This window comes from Mustela nigripes, chromosome 9, assembly GCF_022355385.1.
Source record: "Mustela nigripes isolate SB6536 chromosome 9, MUSNIG.SB6536, whole genome shotgun sequence".
Classification (NCBI taxonomy): Eukaryota; Metazoa; Chordata; class Mammalia; order Carnivora; family Mustelidae; genus Mustela; species Mustela nigripes.
The window spans coordinates 428,298-441,780 of record NC_081565.1 but is presented as its reverse complement, the minus strand read 5'-3'; the positions used below and the strand labels follow the sequence as shown (position 1 = coordinate 441,780).

General features: G+C 61.7%; 1 protein-coding gene across 2 annotated transcripts in view; it reads right to left on the bottom strand.

Moving 5' to 3' along the window:
- Positions 1–401: 401 nt before the first annotated feature.
- PNPLA7 (patatin like phospholipase domain containing 7) overlaps positions 402–13,483 on the bottom strand; it is a 58,031-nt gene continuing 44,949 nt past the window's right edge. For both annotated transcript variants that reach the window (XM_059410166.1, XM_059410168.1), the window contains 12 exons: positions 12,332–12,514; positions 11,606–11,724; positions 5,766–5,922; positions 4,254–4,370; positions 4,073–4,142; positions 3,090–3,206; positions 2,501–2,649; positions 1,944–2,096; positions 1,734–1,844; positions 1,222–1,306; positions 930–1,033; positions 402–761 (listed from right to left, as the gene is read on the bottom strand). In XM_059410166.1, coding sequence (XP_059266149.1) covers positions 735–761; positions 930–1,033; positions 1,222–1,306; positions 1,734–1,844; positions 1,944–2,096; positions 2,501–2,649; positions 3,090–3,206; positions 4,073–4,142; positions 4,254–4,370; positions 5,766–5,922; positions 11,606–11,724; positions 12,332–12,514 — 1,392 coding nt within the window. In that variant the 3' untranslated portion in view covers positions 402–734. The remainder of the gene's footprint in view (positions 762–929; positions 1,034–1,221; positions 1,307–1,733; positions 1,845–1,943; positions 2,097–2,500; positions 2,650–3,089; positions 3,207–4,072; positions 4,143–4,253; positions 4,371–5,765; positions 5,923–11,605; positions 11,725–12,331; positions 12,515–13,483) is intronic.

The following is a 13,483-nucleotide window of genomic DNA, read 5'->3' as shown; positions in this document are numbered from 1 at the left end:
ACACTGAGGCCGGCGGTCCCCTGACTGCAAGGGCCTAGGCCCTCGGGTTGGGGGGCTTCGTGCCCCTGGAGACCTGCAGGGGCTGCGGGCCCCAAAGACGCGGGGCCGGAGTTGTCCCTCCTTCTCTACAGAAGGGCTCCCCGGTCTCGGTGTGGGCGGCATAGTTCTGCGGGGCAGGATGCCCGACAGGTCAGGAGGGGGCTCCTCGGTTGGGGGGGCTCCCCAGTCCCGCGCGGACCTTGGGCGTCCTGCTTGCCTGGTCACGGGGGTGCCTGGGGTCCCCCCTCCCCTGGTGGCTTCGGAGGACAGCAGGCGATGCTCCCTGCCCCCTCCCCCAGGGTGCACCAGTGACAGGGCGGGCTGCTCTCCGCCACAGGGACTCGGCGAGGCACACGTCCACACACAGTCGGATCCATCTTTATTGATACATTAAGCAGGTGCACAGGGGACTCCAATACCTGTCCGAGGCACCGGGCCCCACAGTGGCGGGCACAGCCCAGGGACTGCTGTCTGAACCCAGTGCCCCAGTCCCAGGTCCGCCACGCAGCTGGACCTCCAGCCCAGGGGAGGCTGACTAAGGGGGCTCCCCGCCCAGTCTCGCTGGCAGGCTGGGGGAGAGGCCCTCCACGGGAGCTGCTCTAGGGCGCACGGGAGGCGAGACCTCTGTCCATCGCGGTCTGAGTGCCATGGGTAGCAGCAGCCCCGGGGCAGTTCTGGGAAGCCAGATGGGGGTTTCAATGCTGGAGGGAGGACTCGTCGTCCTGGAAGCAAACAGCACGACGTCAGGGTGGGGGTGAGCCTGGACGGCTGACCCTGGGCCAGGTTTCTCTGGCTCTGCACTGCAGGGCAGCAGGGAGTGAGCAGCTGGCCCGCCCAGAGCCCTCAGAGCTGACTCAGCCCAGGCGTGCAGGCAGGTCCGGACAGCTCACCGAGTCCGAGCCTGCACGGGCCGGGGCGCTCTGGAAGTCCGCATACGCATCCTTGGGGCCGTCCGGCAGCTCCTCCTCATACTCCGTTTGGTAGTCAGACTCGTCTGGGCACAGGGGAGGGCTGTGTTGGTCCCCACAAGGGCAGGGGCTGTGCCACAGCGGTCATCACGCCGCGGGGCTGCTGGGAGGGCCTAGTGGCCAGGACAGCTTGTGGGGCGTGCCAAAGGTTAGAAGGGGACACTGCCAAAGTCACCCTCAGCTATGCAGGTGTGTATCCTGAGCCCCGACTCACCATCCACTGTGGCTGCCTTGGCCGGCTCAATGCGAGATACAATCTCGGCGAGGTCAGTGAAGGAGGCGTTGGGGCAGGTGAGGACCTGGAGGGCCGAGGTGGAAGAGACATGTGGCCAAGGCCACAGCTCCCCTGGTCCCCACACCACAGCCCTTGGCTGCCTGGCCAGTCCGCAGCCCCTCTGCGCAACCCTCTGTGGTCTCAGCCTGCTGAGGTGCTCAGCCCCCTGGAGTTGGGGCAGGGCAGGGCCTAGAAGAAGCGCAGAGGCCAGAGCAGATCCCCACCCTGTCCCACCATGAGCAGCAGAGCCACAGTGAAAAACAATAGATGTCAGGGCAGAGGCCAAGAGATGGCTCCCACAGGGCCGTGCCCCTGCCCCCATCTTCTGGCCCTGGTGGGGGTGTGTGCCGAGGTCCCGCAGGCTGCAGGGAGCCCTGCACCTCTCAGGCCTGCTGAGACAGCCAGAGGGCCGGTCCCAGGAGGGAGGGAGGGGCGCTAGGTCAGGCACTCACGTCACAGGCCTTCATCTTTCTCGGCCCCTGTCGGTCCTGCAGCATCTTCTCCAGCACGCCACTCCGACCCCAGATGTCAAAGACTGTCCGGCCATGCTGGTACCCCACTTCCTGCACACACACCAGGGACCCGGGGAGCAGGAGTCAGGAGGCCCCACTTCTGGGCTTGGACCTGAGGGCAGGTGGGCACCGCGCCCCAGCAGCACTCACACAGATCTCGTCGAACTTGCCGAAGTCCAGAGTGCCGTAGCCGTCGATGGGGGGGCGCAGGTACTCACAGTACTCGCTGTTCTTCACCATCTCCAGCTGCCGGACGCAGCACACGTAGGCCAGGCGCGTCTGGATCTCCGCCATGTTCAACACCTGCCGCCCTCACAGCGTCTGAGCCAGGCTCTTTGGGCCCCCCTGGCCCCACGGCCCCCAGGGGGGTGCAGCCACCTGTGCCTCACACCCCAACCCGTGCCCTCCCTCTCCCAAGGGGAGACATGTCTCTGCTAGGCCTGGGAGGAGGGCGGTGCCCAGCCAGGGTTCCTGGGAAGGGGATCCTGGCGGGGAACGGGCCTGCTCCCCCACCCCAGCGCTGGTCCAGCCAGGCTTCCCGACACGGACAGGGAGCACGTGAGCGCACCCCTGCTGGCTTGGAGCCTGGAGACCACTGCAGCCCTCCTCCGCCCGCAGCGCCATGCTGGGCATCTCAGGGACAGAGGCACAGAGGAGCCACAAGGAGCCCCTGGCCGCCCGGGCCCCGGGCAGAGCTCTGCCTCCACCTTGACTTTCGTGGCCAAGGGGTTCCAGCGTTTCCACAGCAGCCACCACCCAGACAGCGCGTCGCCGTAGTTGGTGAGGTCCGTCTCGTCCTGGCTGCCCACGTCGATGGCAATCACCACCTTCGCCCCCATAGACCTGGCCACATCCGCTGGGGAGGAGACAGCCGTGCTTACCGCCTGGGACAGGCCTGCAGAGCCCCAGAGGGGAGGAGGGCTAGGGGCGGGGCAGAGCCTGCAAGAGCCAGAAGGGCTTGGGTCCAGTGTCACGCCTGGACTGATGCACAGAGCTATCCAACAGGTGGCAGGTGTGCCCAAGGAGGGGGCACCCACAGCAACCCTGGCCCTTCCTGGCTGTTAGTTCCGACCGCAGGTGCAGACGGGCCATGACTGTTCTCAGCAACTCTGCTTGGCCCTTGTTCCAGGCGCGGCTGAGCTGCCAAACGGCCACATGCTGGGGGCGCACGACGGCCCAGTGTGCACACAAGGGCTGCCGTCTGCACGCGTCTGTGCACTTTCTCGGGGCTCCACGAGCACACACGGAGGAAACCGTGTGCCTCCGGCTCCCCGGCAGTGGAGGTGGCCCCGGTACCTGGGAGGTTGTTGATGTAGCCCCCGTCCATCAGCAGGTGTCCGTCTCTGGGGTCACAGAGGGGAGGCATGTAGCCTGACAGAGACATGCTGGCGCGCACGTACCTCCACAGGGAGCCTGGGGGAGGGGCAGGGCGGAGGGCTTGGCACCGGGGCCGGCCAAGGGGACGGGAGGGGAGCTTTTCGCTGCCCACACCGGGTTCCTGCCCGAGACCCTGGGCCTAGTGCGCTGACAGTGCGGGGCTCTGAAGTCTACATGTCTGACGTCCGGTGGATGACAACAGGCCTGGACAGACAGACACACCTCCTGTTCTTCCTCCTCCCCCAGAGAGGCTCTCTCCACAGAGGGAGAATGTGGAGGGCCAGAGGCCCAGGGGAGGCCCTGCCGGCTCTACAGGCTCCCCACTTTGTGCTGTGTGTGCCGCAGCCTCCTGTGAGCCCCACAGTCCCACTCACCTCCAAGGAGACACACGCGCTCAGCTTACAAACCACTCTGCCTTAGAAAAGGGCCCTCGGCTGCCACCCACCTACTGGCTGCCTCACGGTCCCCAGCTCAGCAGTCTCCCCCCAGCTGCTGACTGGAGCCCACAAAACACACGCCCTCCATGTGCCCCTCGCCACCCCCCACCCCCGGCCTGAGTGTGCCCTTCTCCACCCCCACCCTGGGAACAAGTGTGCCCTCTGCCCTGTCCGTCTCTGCTCTCGGTTCACACTGCTATCTCGCGACCCACACGCTCACGGCAGGAACCTCTCTGGGTCCAGACCTCCCTGAGCTGCCTTCCTTGGGTCATCTTGGTGCTTCCCCTGGCTCAGACAGCTTCTAGGTTCTTTGCCTGCCCCCCTCCCCGGCCCCAACCCCCTGAGCAGGTCCTCAGTACCGCTCCCCTAACCCACGCTTCGGGGGTGGAGGGGTGGGGGGGGGAGGGGGCCTGGGCCACCGTGCATGTCTGAGCCCCTATCGGGACCCAAGGAGGAGGTGCTCACCGTCCGTGTGGACCCTCATGGCAGAGGCCGTGATGTCCGTGGTGATGGTGAAGTAGGGGATCCACAGGTCCTGCACGGGGACGGCACAACTCAGAAGGGCCATCCGCCCCCGCTGTCAACCCTTGCCCTGCAGCCCTGGAGGCTCAAAGAGATGAGGGAGGCCCCTGCTTGCGGGGGGCACCTCGATCTGCCGGTCCTTGAAGACGCTACAGATGCTGCTGTTAAAGCCGGCGCCCGAGAACATAGACGTGATCGGGTAGGTCAGGTCCAACACAGTCTTCACCACCGACGTCATGTCCTGAGTAGGCAAGGCACACGTGACGGCCCTGCAGAGGGTGAGGGCCTCACCCCCGCTTCTGGCACAGGCAGTGGATGATCCCAGGGGATCTCAGGGGAAGGGAGCGGGGCCAGAGCTCCAGGGCCTGGGGGTCCTACAAGGGTGCCCGCGGACGCCTGGCTCTCACTGCCTGCTCGGGGAGTTCTGGAGGAAGCCCCGTCCAGGACCAACGCCAGCAGGTGACTGGGTGAGAGAGCTCCCTGCTGGGGTCCCCAAGAGTGGCAAGTACAAGCCATCAAGGCTTCCCCGGGAGGAGATGCCCTGCCCCAGCAGGCTTGGGGCTGACCCTGACACTCCAGCACCACTGACACGCTACCATGGCACACACTCCATCGGGCTCTGGGAAAGGGTGGCCCTGTTGAGGGCCCTTTCTGCCAAAACTCCCTAACCCTGTCTCTCTGGTGGGACTGAGGCCCATCCTTCCTCAGTGAAGACGGGGGCCACTTAGACCTGCAGGGAGCGGGACACGTGACTGGGCAGGGAGCACCGGCCTTGCCCCAGAATGCCTGGGTTCAAGGCTGCCTCACTTCTTAAGGGTTGGGGATGGAGAGGAAAGATGTGCCCTGCTGCTGAGTGGCCAGAGTCAAGGTGGAAGTGCCCAGAGCACAGGCCATGTGTGATGTGGGGCCCCAGCTGAGGGTGAGGTGCCCCCCAGTGTGCTCCCACGGAGATGAACAGAACACAGACCCTGCCTTGGGACAAGCAGAGGGAACAAGTGTGCTGCTGCAGGGCAGGGACTCTGGACAGCGCAGCACTTCCAGGGTCGTCCGTGGTTAGCAAGGCCCTCACTCCTGAAGAAACCCCCATCTGGCACCAGAGAGCCTGCAGAGCCAAGCCTGGAGGTCCCCGCCCCCCACCGCCCTCGACGTGGCAGGCGGCCAAAGGCCCCCCAGAAAGGCAGGGACAGAGGACAGCCTGGTCGGGATCCAGCCCACCCGGCCTTGCAGAGCGGCCTCCCAGGGGGCCCCACGACCCAACACACACTGAGGACAAGGAGGGCAGCAGGCCAAAGGTCCCTTCCCACCGCTGAAGCAGAGCAGCAGGCGCAGGGATGGGCTGCGCCCACCTGGCCTGGCCAGACCCTCAGCTGAACGACAGGGAACATGAAACGCTCCATTCAATGGTGCTGACCTCTCCGTGTGGACCTCAGTCACCTTGATAAATGGAGAACCAAGTCCCCAACACTGATGTCCTTTCTTGCTCTGTGCTCCCCATTCCCCCACCACCCCACAAACCCCGCTCTGAGGCCAGAGCCCGCAGAGCCGCGAGCAGGGGCCCAAGTTCCCCATGTCCTCCCGCCCCCACGGCACTATGGGGACATGGGGCTGAGCTCCAGGGCGGGCCGAGGCCCCTCACCTCAGCCCACTGCTTGGCCCGGATCCGTATCTGGCTGTAGTTCCGCTCCTCAGCGTACAGGGCGCCCATGAAGGCCCCAATGGACGTCCCTCCAACCATGTCCACGGGGATGCCGCACTCCGTCAGGGCCCGGATGATGCCGACCTGGGCACAGCCTCTACACTCACCAGGAGCACAGAGCATGGAGGGCACCGTCACCGGGCACGGCACCGTCCCGCGCACCAGCAAAGGCGGCCGAGATGGTCTTCCCGGGCCAGCCCCTCCTCCTCGGTACCCGCCCCTTGTGTAAGTCACAGAAAATGGGCCGAGACACGGCCCCGTGGACACTGCTGGGATGAGAAGTTCAACAGGCTCCGCACAGACTTGGGAGGCAGGAGACCCCCGGAGGCCCCTGCAGGGGCTCCTGATAGGGGTGGGGGTGGACGCCGACGAGCCCGCGCAGGAACAGGAAAGCTAGTGTGGGACCGAAGCCACCGCCCCGAGCCTCCAGCCACTGCTCCTCCCTCCTCGGTGATGCCCACCTCCAGTCGCCAGTCACAGAGGAGACCAGGCCACGGGACCACAGCTAGGAGGGGACAAGCAAGATGGGTGGGCCGTGAGAGAGCCAAGGAGACGTGGCACAGGCTCCAGAGAGCTGTGCCCAGCAAGCCCTGGCGTCCAAAGGGGTCTGTGTGCCTGACAGGTGAAGGAGTGAGCAGAGCACGGCCTGTGCGTTCGAGGGACGTGGCCTGGCTTGGAAAGGTGCACGTGGACGAACGCCTCCCGCTGGTGAGAGAAGCCAGACACGGAAGGACGAGGGTCCCCTCACTTGAGGGACCTGGAGGGGTCAGGGCCACACACACAGATGCTGGAGAACAGGGGTTCAGTGCGGGATGAACAGTTATGCTTGCACGACCCTCCGGATGCCGTTCATGCCACCAGATTTTACAGTCAAAAATATTTAAAATGGTAAATTTTACGGCATGCATAGTTTAACACTATTAAAAATAATATTTAAGGGGCGCCTGGGTGGCTCAGTGGTTAAGCGTCTGCCTTTGATTTGGGTCAGGATCCCAGGGTTCCCCTGCCCAGCGGGGAGTCTGCCTCTCCCACTGCTCCTGCTTGTGTTCCTGCTCTCGCTGTCTCTCTCTCTCATAAATAAAAGTAAGATCTTAAAAAAACAAAGTGGAGATCCAGTGTGTGACGTGAAGACCGCGACCGGTGGGTCGGGCAGCGGGCCAGGCACACTGCCGAGAGCCCCCCACAGATGTGGCAGAAGAAGACGCTCACTGAGTCACAGGACACCCCAGGATGGCGGCCGTGGAGACCGCTCCCCAGAGCTGACGTGCAAGTGCCTAGAGTTTGCATGGGATCTGGATCGGGCAGAGGAGCCCAGAAGAAGAGAAAGGGGTAGGGCAGAAGCAGTATTTGGAGGGACAGACGGTGGTCTGGACAGAACTGACCATCAACTTCCAGCCTCCGGTTAAAGGAGCACCATGAACTCCAAGCATCAATCAAAAAAAAAGCCGTTGCCACGTTGCTGGAAACCTGAGACAGAAACTCCAAGCAGCCCGGGAACAGAAGGCTGTCCCCACAGGTGCGGTGCAGGAGGGCTGGGCTCTCTGTCCTCTGAGGTCACAACACAACATCCACACGCCACCACTTGGCACGAGAACAACGATTTAAACCAAGTCAAATTACGGAAATAATACAGAGAAGAGCAGAAATTAAGGAACCAGGAAACAAACACACGGTGGAAGGGACCCGCCTGGGGGGAGGCTCGGGAGTGAGAAAGCGCACATCCGCGCGGACGCCCCAGTCAGCGCACGAGAAGCAGGTGTGAGTCTCACGAGGTGAGAAGAGATGGAAAGGACACGTCCGTACAACAGCGTCGCGCGCCAGATCTGACACGAGAAGATCTGAATCGTACTATGACCGTCAACATAACTGAGCCTTTGATTCTTTAAATGTTCACCAAGAAAATCGTATGTCCAGATGGTTTTACTAGTGAATGCTACTGAACATGTAAGGAAGAGTAACACAGATCTTACATAAAAATTTCAGAAAATAGGAAAAGCAGCAGCACTTCCCAACTCAATTCTGAAGCCAGCAAACAAACCCACACACGCCTCAAGAAAGGACAAGCGCACCCAGACTCACAGGGAGGCCAGCAGGGTTTAAAGAGGACGGCGCATCCTGGGCAAGTGAGTCTCTCCCCAGAGTAAAGTGTTAGTTTCTGTTGAAACATCAGTGTAGTTCAGCACTTTAACAGACACCAAAGCACCCCTTCACGCCGCACCCTCCGCAAGAGGCTAAGGATGGGCACTTCTTCCGTCCGACTCCCAGCCTGCGGCAAGACCACACTCGAGACAGGAGCCAGCGCTCTCCCTCCCATGGCAACAAGGCAGGAAGAAGAAGAAACAAAAGACATAAACATAATCCAGAAAGAAAGAGAAAAACTGCCTTGATTCTCAAAAGATATAACGGACACAGGAAATGTAAAAAAAAAAAAAAAAACCTATACCAAAGTCACTAGAACTCATGAATTTAGCAAGGCTGTAAGACGCAGCAGCGAGGTACACATATCTGCTGTGTGTTTCTGCGCCCTGATGACGACACTGCGAACCTGAAATTCAAAGTATGACATTCACCCCAGGAGGAAGGAGCCCTTAAGACACTTTCCTGTGTGTGCCAGCACCTGAGCAGCCAAAGACAATTTTGAAAAAAAAAAAAAAAAACAAAAAACAAAACAGAAGGATGTGCAGGGCCTGAAGTCAAGGTTTACCAAAAGGCTGTCGAGACCGTGTGTCCTAAAACACACACACACAACAGAGCCATGCGGGTGACACAGTGACCTCAGGGGCCGGGAGGCCTTTACCGGCTACAAAACAGCTTCGGCTGCCACGAGGCAACGGCAGGTAGGCCACAGACCCGTACAAGCCGGACACACAGAGCTCCCGGAGGAGGACAGCATGCCTCTGTGACCTTGGGGCAGGCAAGGGCGCTCAGAACACCAGAAACAATCACCGTCAAAATGGAAAACCACACCTCAGCAAAACTAAAAACTGGGCTCACTCTGGCAGCTCATACACATCGACATTAAAACCTGTTCATCAAAGAAACACCACTGGGAAAACGAGAAGTCAAAGGCTGACAACGTTAACAACAAACATACCCGGCAAAACACTTGAGTTCCGACTCCACGAACGAGTCCCCTGAATCAGTAACAAAGACAGGCCACCAGGGAGACGCACAAGAGGGAGGCAAATGCTATGAAACAAACCAAGGGACAGGAGTGGCCGCGGCAGGCACGGGAGCTCACTCGTCCCCAGGAAGAGCCCCCCCAGCGCGTGTGACAGTTCGAAGTCCGGATGACACTGAGGGCTGGCAAAGTGTGGGAGCGTGGATGCCGGATGTCGCTGGAGGGGGCGCGGAGCGTACGCGGAGCCCGGAGCCCCGCAAGCGGGAGAGGAGAGCGCGGAACGTGCGGGAAGATTTCTGCGAGAAGTCACAGCCGTTCCCCCTCAGTCCCTCAGGTGACCACGGCGGGGACCGGGGCGAGCAGTGTGGCAGACCGTGCACCGCGCCCCGCAGGACAGGACCGCTGATGTGGCCTTGCGCTCCGAGGGCTGAGCGAGCAAAGCCACCCGTGAGCCTGCCCGGAGCGGGAAGGTGAGGCCAGGGAGACGGCTGCGTGATTATCCTTGGAGCGCGTCAGCACTGAGCTTGGGGGACAGAGAAGACACCACAGAAGAGCACTCAGGCAGGAGAAATGTTTTTTGAAGGTTTTTAAAAAAGATTTTGTTTATTGATTTGACAGAGAAAGCGCACGCACAAGCAGAGGGGAGCGGCAGGCAGAGGCAGAAGCAGACGCCCCGCCGAGCAGCGAGCCCCATGTGGGACTCGATCCTGAGACTCTAGGATCACGACCTGAGCTGAAGGCAGACGCTTAACCAACTGGGCCACCCAGGGGCCCCGGGGATTAGAAATATTTTGGCAGATCTATTTGAGAAAAATCACCTGGAAAGCAGACCAAAAAGACAGATGGACAACAAGGGAGATGAAAGACAGGAGGGTTGGGGGCCCATCTCGGGTGCCTGACCGAGCGCCAGAAGCGCCAGGAGCAGAGGACAGAGCCCACGTGGGCGAACACACAGAACATTCCTCAGGGCCAAAGGTCATGATTTCCAAATGTGGAAGGGCCCCTGAGCCCACCCAGGGTAGTGGATGGATAGACGGCTCCCAAGGCACATGGCCAAGTCCCCGCAGGGACAGGAACTACGAGACCCCCACAGCTCTCAGAGAAAACAGGCCTCACGAATGCAGCGGCACCGGGCGTCCCGGCAGCGACACTGGAAGCTCACAGGGCAATGGCAGCGTCCCGGAGAATCACTTCCAGCCTGGATGCCAGACCCAAATCATCCCTGAAGACATTTTCGGCTACGCAGCCTTTTCAAACTTTTCCTCCTTCTCTCGAGGAAAGGCGTAGAGCAGGAATGCGACCCAAACCAGACACGTGTCGGTGGGGGGGAGCCGGGAATTGAGAAAAAGAGCCGAACGCGAGCGGGACAAAGGCAGGTCCCAGGACGACAGTGAGCGAGACTCCAAGACCGCGTCCCATCGGCTGGACTGGAAAGCAACCCGCAGAGCCCAGAGGTGGTGGGAGGCCTGGGGGGTGTGGCTCCCACACTCGGAGATGCAGAGGCCGACCGGGAGGGCGGCGAGCGCACTGAGAGGAGGCGGTGCTCCGGGGCAGCCTGGGCAGCCGTCCGGGACTCACCCAGCCCACAGCAGCTACGAGGAAGGACGTACGGCCACCCCCATGCAAGGACACATGCCACGTTGTCCCACTAAGAGACACAGGACAGCCAGCGGGACCAGTGTGGGAACCATACTGGAACTGGGAGTGGTGAGCAGGGAGAGGGACTGACAGAAGACAGAGGACGGAGGACAGACGGATGGGCGGACAGATGGACGAGCCGTGATGGGGAGCTGGGCGGCAGGTGACAGGTCGATGAAGGACAGAAGAACGGAACAAAACCCGAACACACAAAATAGGAGCGCCATCTGGAGACGCAGACGAGCGGACAGCCAACACCGCGCGGGTCAGTCTCGGGGACCCTCCGGACACGCCGTCAGGGCTAGGCAGGCAGAGAACTGCCTCAGGGAACGGCCACAGGGCTTTTAAACTAAGTATTATTTTGACTAAACTTAATCTCCATTACACATGCGCCCCTCAGCCCAGCGCTCAGGCCGGGGGCCCCTTGCTCTCCCCCCTCCTCCGAGGGGCAGGGGCCCAGCACGGGTGTGGCAGGCGCTGCTCTGCCCTTCCGTGAGCATCTGGTTCGCCAGCAGAAGGCCTGGGCCTCACTGCACCTCCTGACGGCGGCCCCGGGCTCCACGTCTGCTCCAGCAGCAGATCCCGCTTCAAGCTCAGGGGAAAGGCGGCGAGGGCCAGAGTGACAGACAGGGAGCAGCCGTCAGTTCAGAACTCATGAGCCCACAGAACTGGAGGAAGCCGCGCTAGGGTTGCGAGCAGATGAAACCAGCGGTCTAGGAAGTGTGCATTAAAACGGAGAGACACTCACCCGGAGCCAACGGTAAGAACAGAGTTTTCAGAGGAGGCACGGACGGCTAACAGACAAGCAGACATTGCCAGCAAAGACTGTTAGAATAAGACAGGAATCTTCTACTCTACTGGCAACCGTCAACCTGGGAGAGCCTGCGGGAAGCACTGCTTGGCAAGGCGGAGCCAGGTGCGGAGACATGCCTGGTCGTGTGTGGGGCTGACCTGCAGGGCCGAGCTCAGCGCCCTCATCAGTGCGCGCACGCACACACACTGGCCGCACGTGGGGACTCACCTTGCCCCCCCTCCCCCAAGCACCAAGGCAATGGCGTTGCCGGTCAGCACCCGAGCCAGGCGGGAGAAGTCCGAGTGCCGGTCTGGGGGCCTCTGGAAGACTCGCTGGTACATTTCCACCTGAGAGAGAGGCCAGGGAGAGCTGCGCCAAGTCCCACACACTGTGGCCTGACCAGCGCGGTTTCCTCTACTCCAGACCCAAAGCTATTTCCAGGGCCCAGCAGGAGACCACCGAGCGCCGCGCCCCCCTCCCCGAGTCCCCCAGATGGAGGCTGCGCTGGGCAAGGACTGTGAGGACACTGTCCACTGAGTCGTGGGGCCAGGCAGGTTGTGGCATGTGGGCAGCCTCTGGGGCACCCAGGCCCCAAGTCCCCAGGGCTGAGAAGGTTCTCCTCCTGCCCCTTGGCGGGCTCTGGTGACCTCCCGCTGCCTTCCTGTGGAGGTACGTGCGTGCCAGCATGCCTCCCCTCTGCGGCCCCAGAGACAGACGCCTGCTGACGGACGGGGGCCACATCCCTCTCCTAGGTACGGCCCCCAGAAGTCAAGCTAAGGAAAATGTGAGCACACAGAGAGGCGAGCCAGCCTCATCAGTGGCCCGGGGAGCTCAGACTACAGGGACCCAAAGAGGGAACCGGAAGGAACGGCACTCCTCCATCACAAAGCAAGTCAGGAAGGCTGCTCTGGGGCCAGGCATTCCCGTGGGGCCGGCCCACCGCCCAGACCTCACCAGCTTGGGCAGGCTTCTCCTGGAGAAGACGCGGCGAGGGCAGCAGAGGTGCAGGTGGCCGGAGCACCAGCTACGCATGTTCAGCCACTCGACGGTGCGCGAGGGTGCTGGCCCGTCCTCCCGGTGCAGCAGGATCAGCTGCTTCTGGGCACGCATGGCCGTGCTCTCCAGCATCCGCTCCAGCTGCAGGACAGCACAGCCTGAGGGCGCGGGCAGGACGCAGCTGACCGCCAGAGGTGGGCTGTCACGGAGGCCCCCACTCCAGCCCCTGCCCGATGGACCCGCCCCCACAGGCAGGAGGGTCTCGGGCAGGGCCTTGGCAGGTGGCAGCCCGGTCCTGGGAGCCAGCTCGGCTGTGCTGTGCTCTGCCCTTTGGCGGTCAGAGCTGTGACCCAGGGGTCTGCCTGGCCAAGTGACTGCTTCACGCTGGGCTGGGTGAGAGTGGCCAGGAGAGGAGGGCCTCCTCCCCGTCCGTGGCTCTCACAGCACCTTGTGGGCACACACTGTGACCTTCTCAGTGAAGGTCACTTCACTGAGGCACGCTCCCTTGCAGCTCTGCCTGCAGAAGAGGAACCTGCTTCGGAGTCGGGCAATTTTAGCTGCCCCAGGGTCAGAGAGGAAGGAGCCGGGGAGCGCGGTGCGCATGGAAGGAGCCGACACCCCGCAGCCTTGAAGCTAGAGACAAAGTGGGCCGGCGATGTCGCCTCACAGCGGAGAACAGACAGATGGCGGGTGCTCACAGAGAGGCGACTCAACAGTCATAAAAATGAGGGAAACAATATGGATAAAGCTTAAACACCTAAGTGTTGAGAAAAAAGGACCCTTCAAAGTGATATAAAATAGGACACGATTTTTATCAAATTTAGACCTGAAAACCAGCGCTGAACACATTCATAGTGGAACAGGAAAGGCGCCACTTCACAAGAGGCCCCCCAGGGCCACTTCAGGGCAGCTGCCCTGCTTTGTGCTAAAACCACCAGAGGTCAATGCAGCAAAATGTTTCCAAAACATGCAGGCCAGAGCTGCGGGTGTCGGCTTTTATCATCTGTCTTTTCCTGAGTTCTCGAAATATTTCATTGGAAGGAAAAGACAGAGAAACAGAGGGGCGTGAAGAGAACAGCTGACCAGGACCTGCCCAGCCCGCAGCCCTGC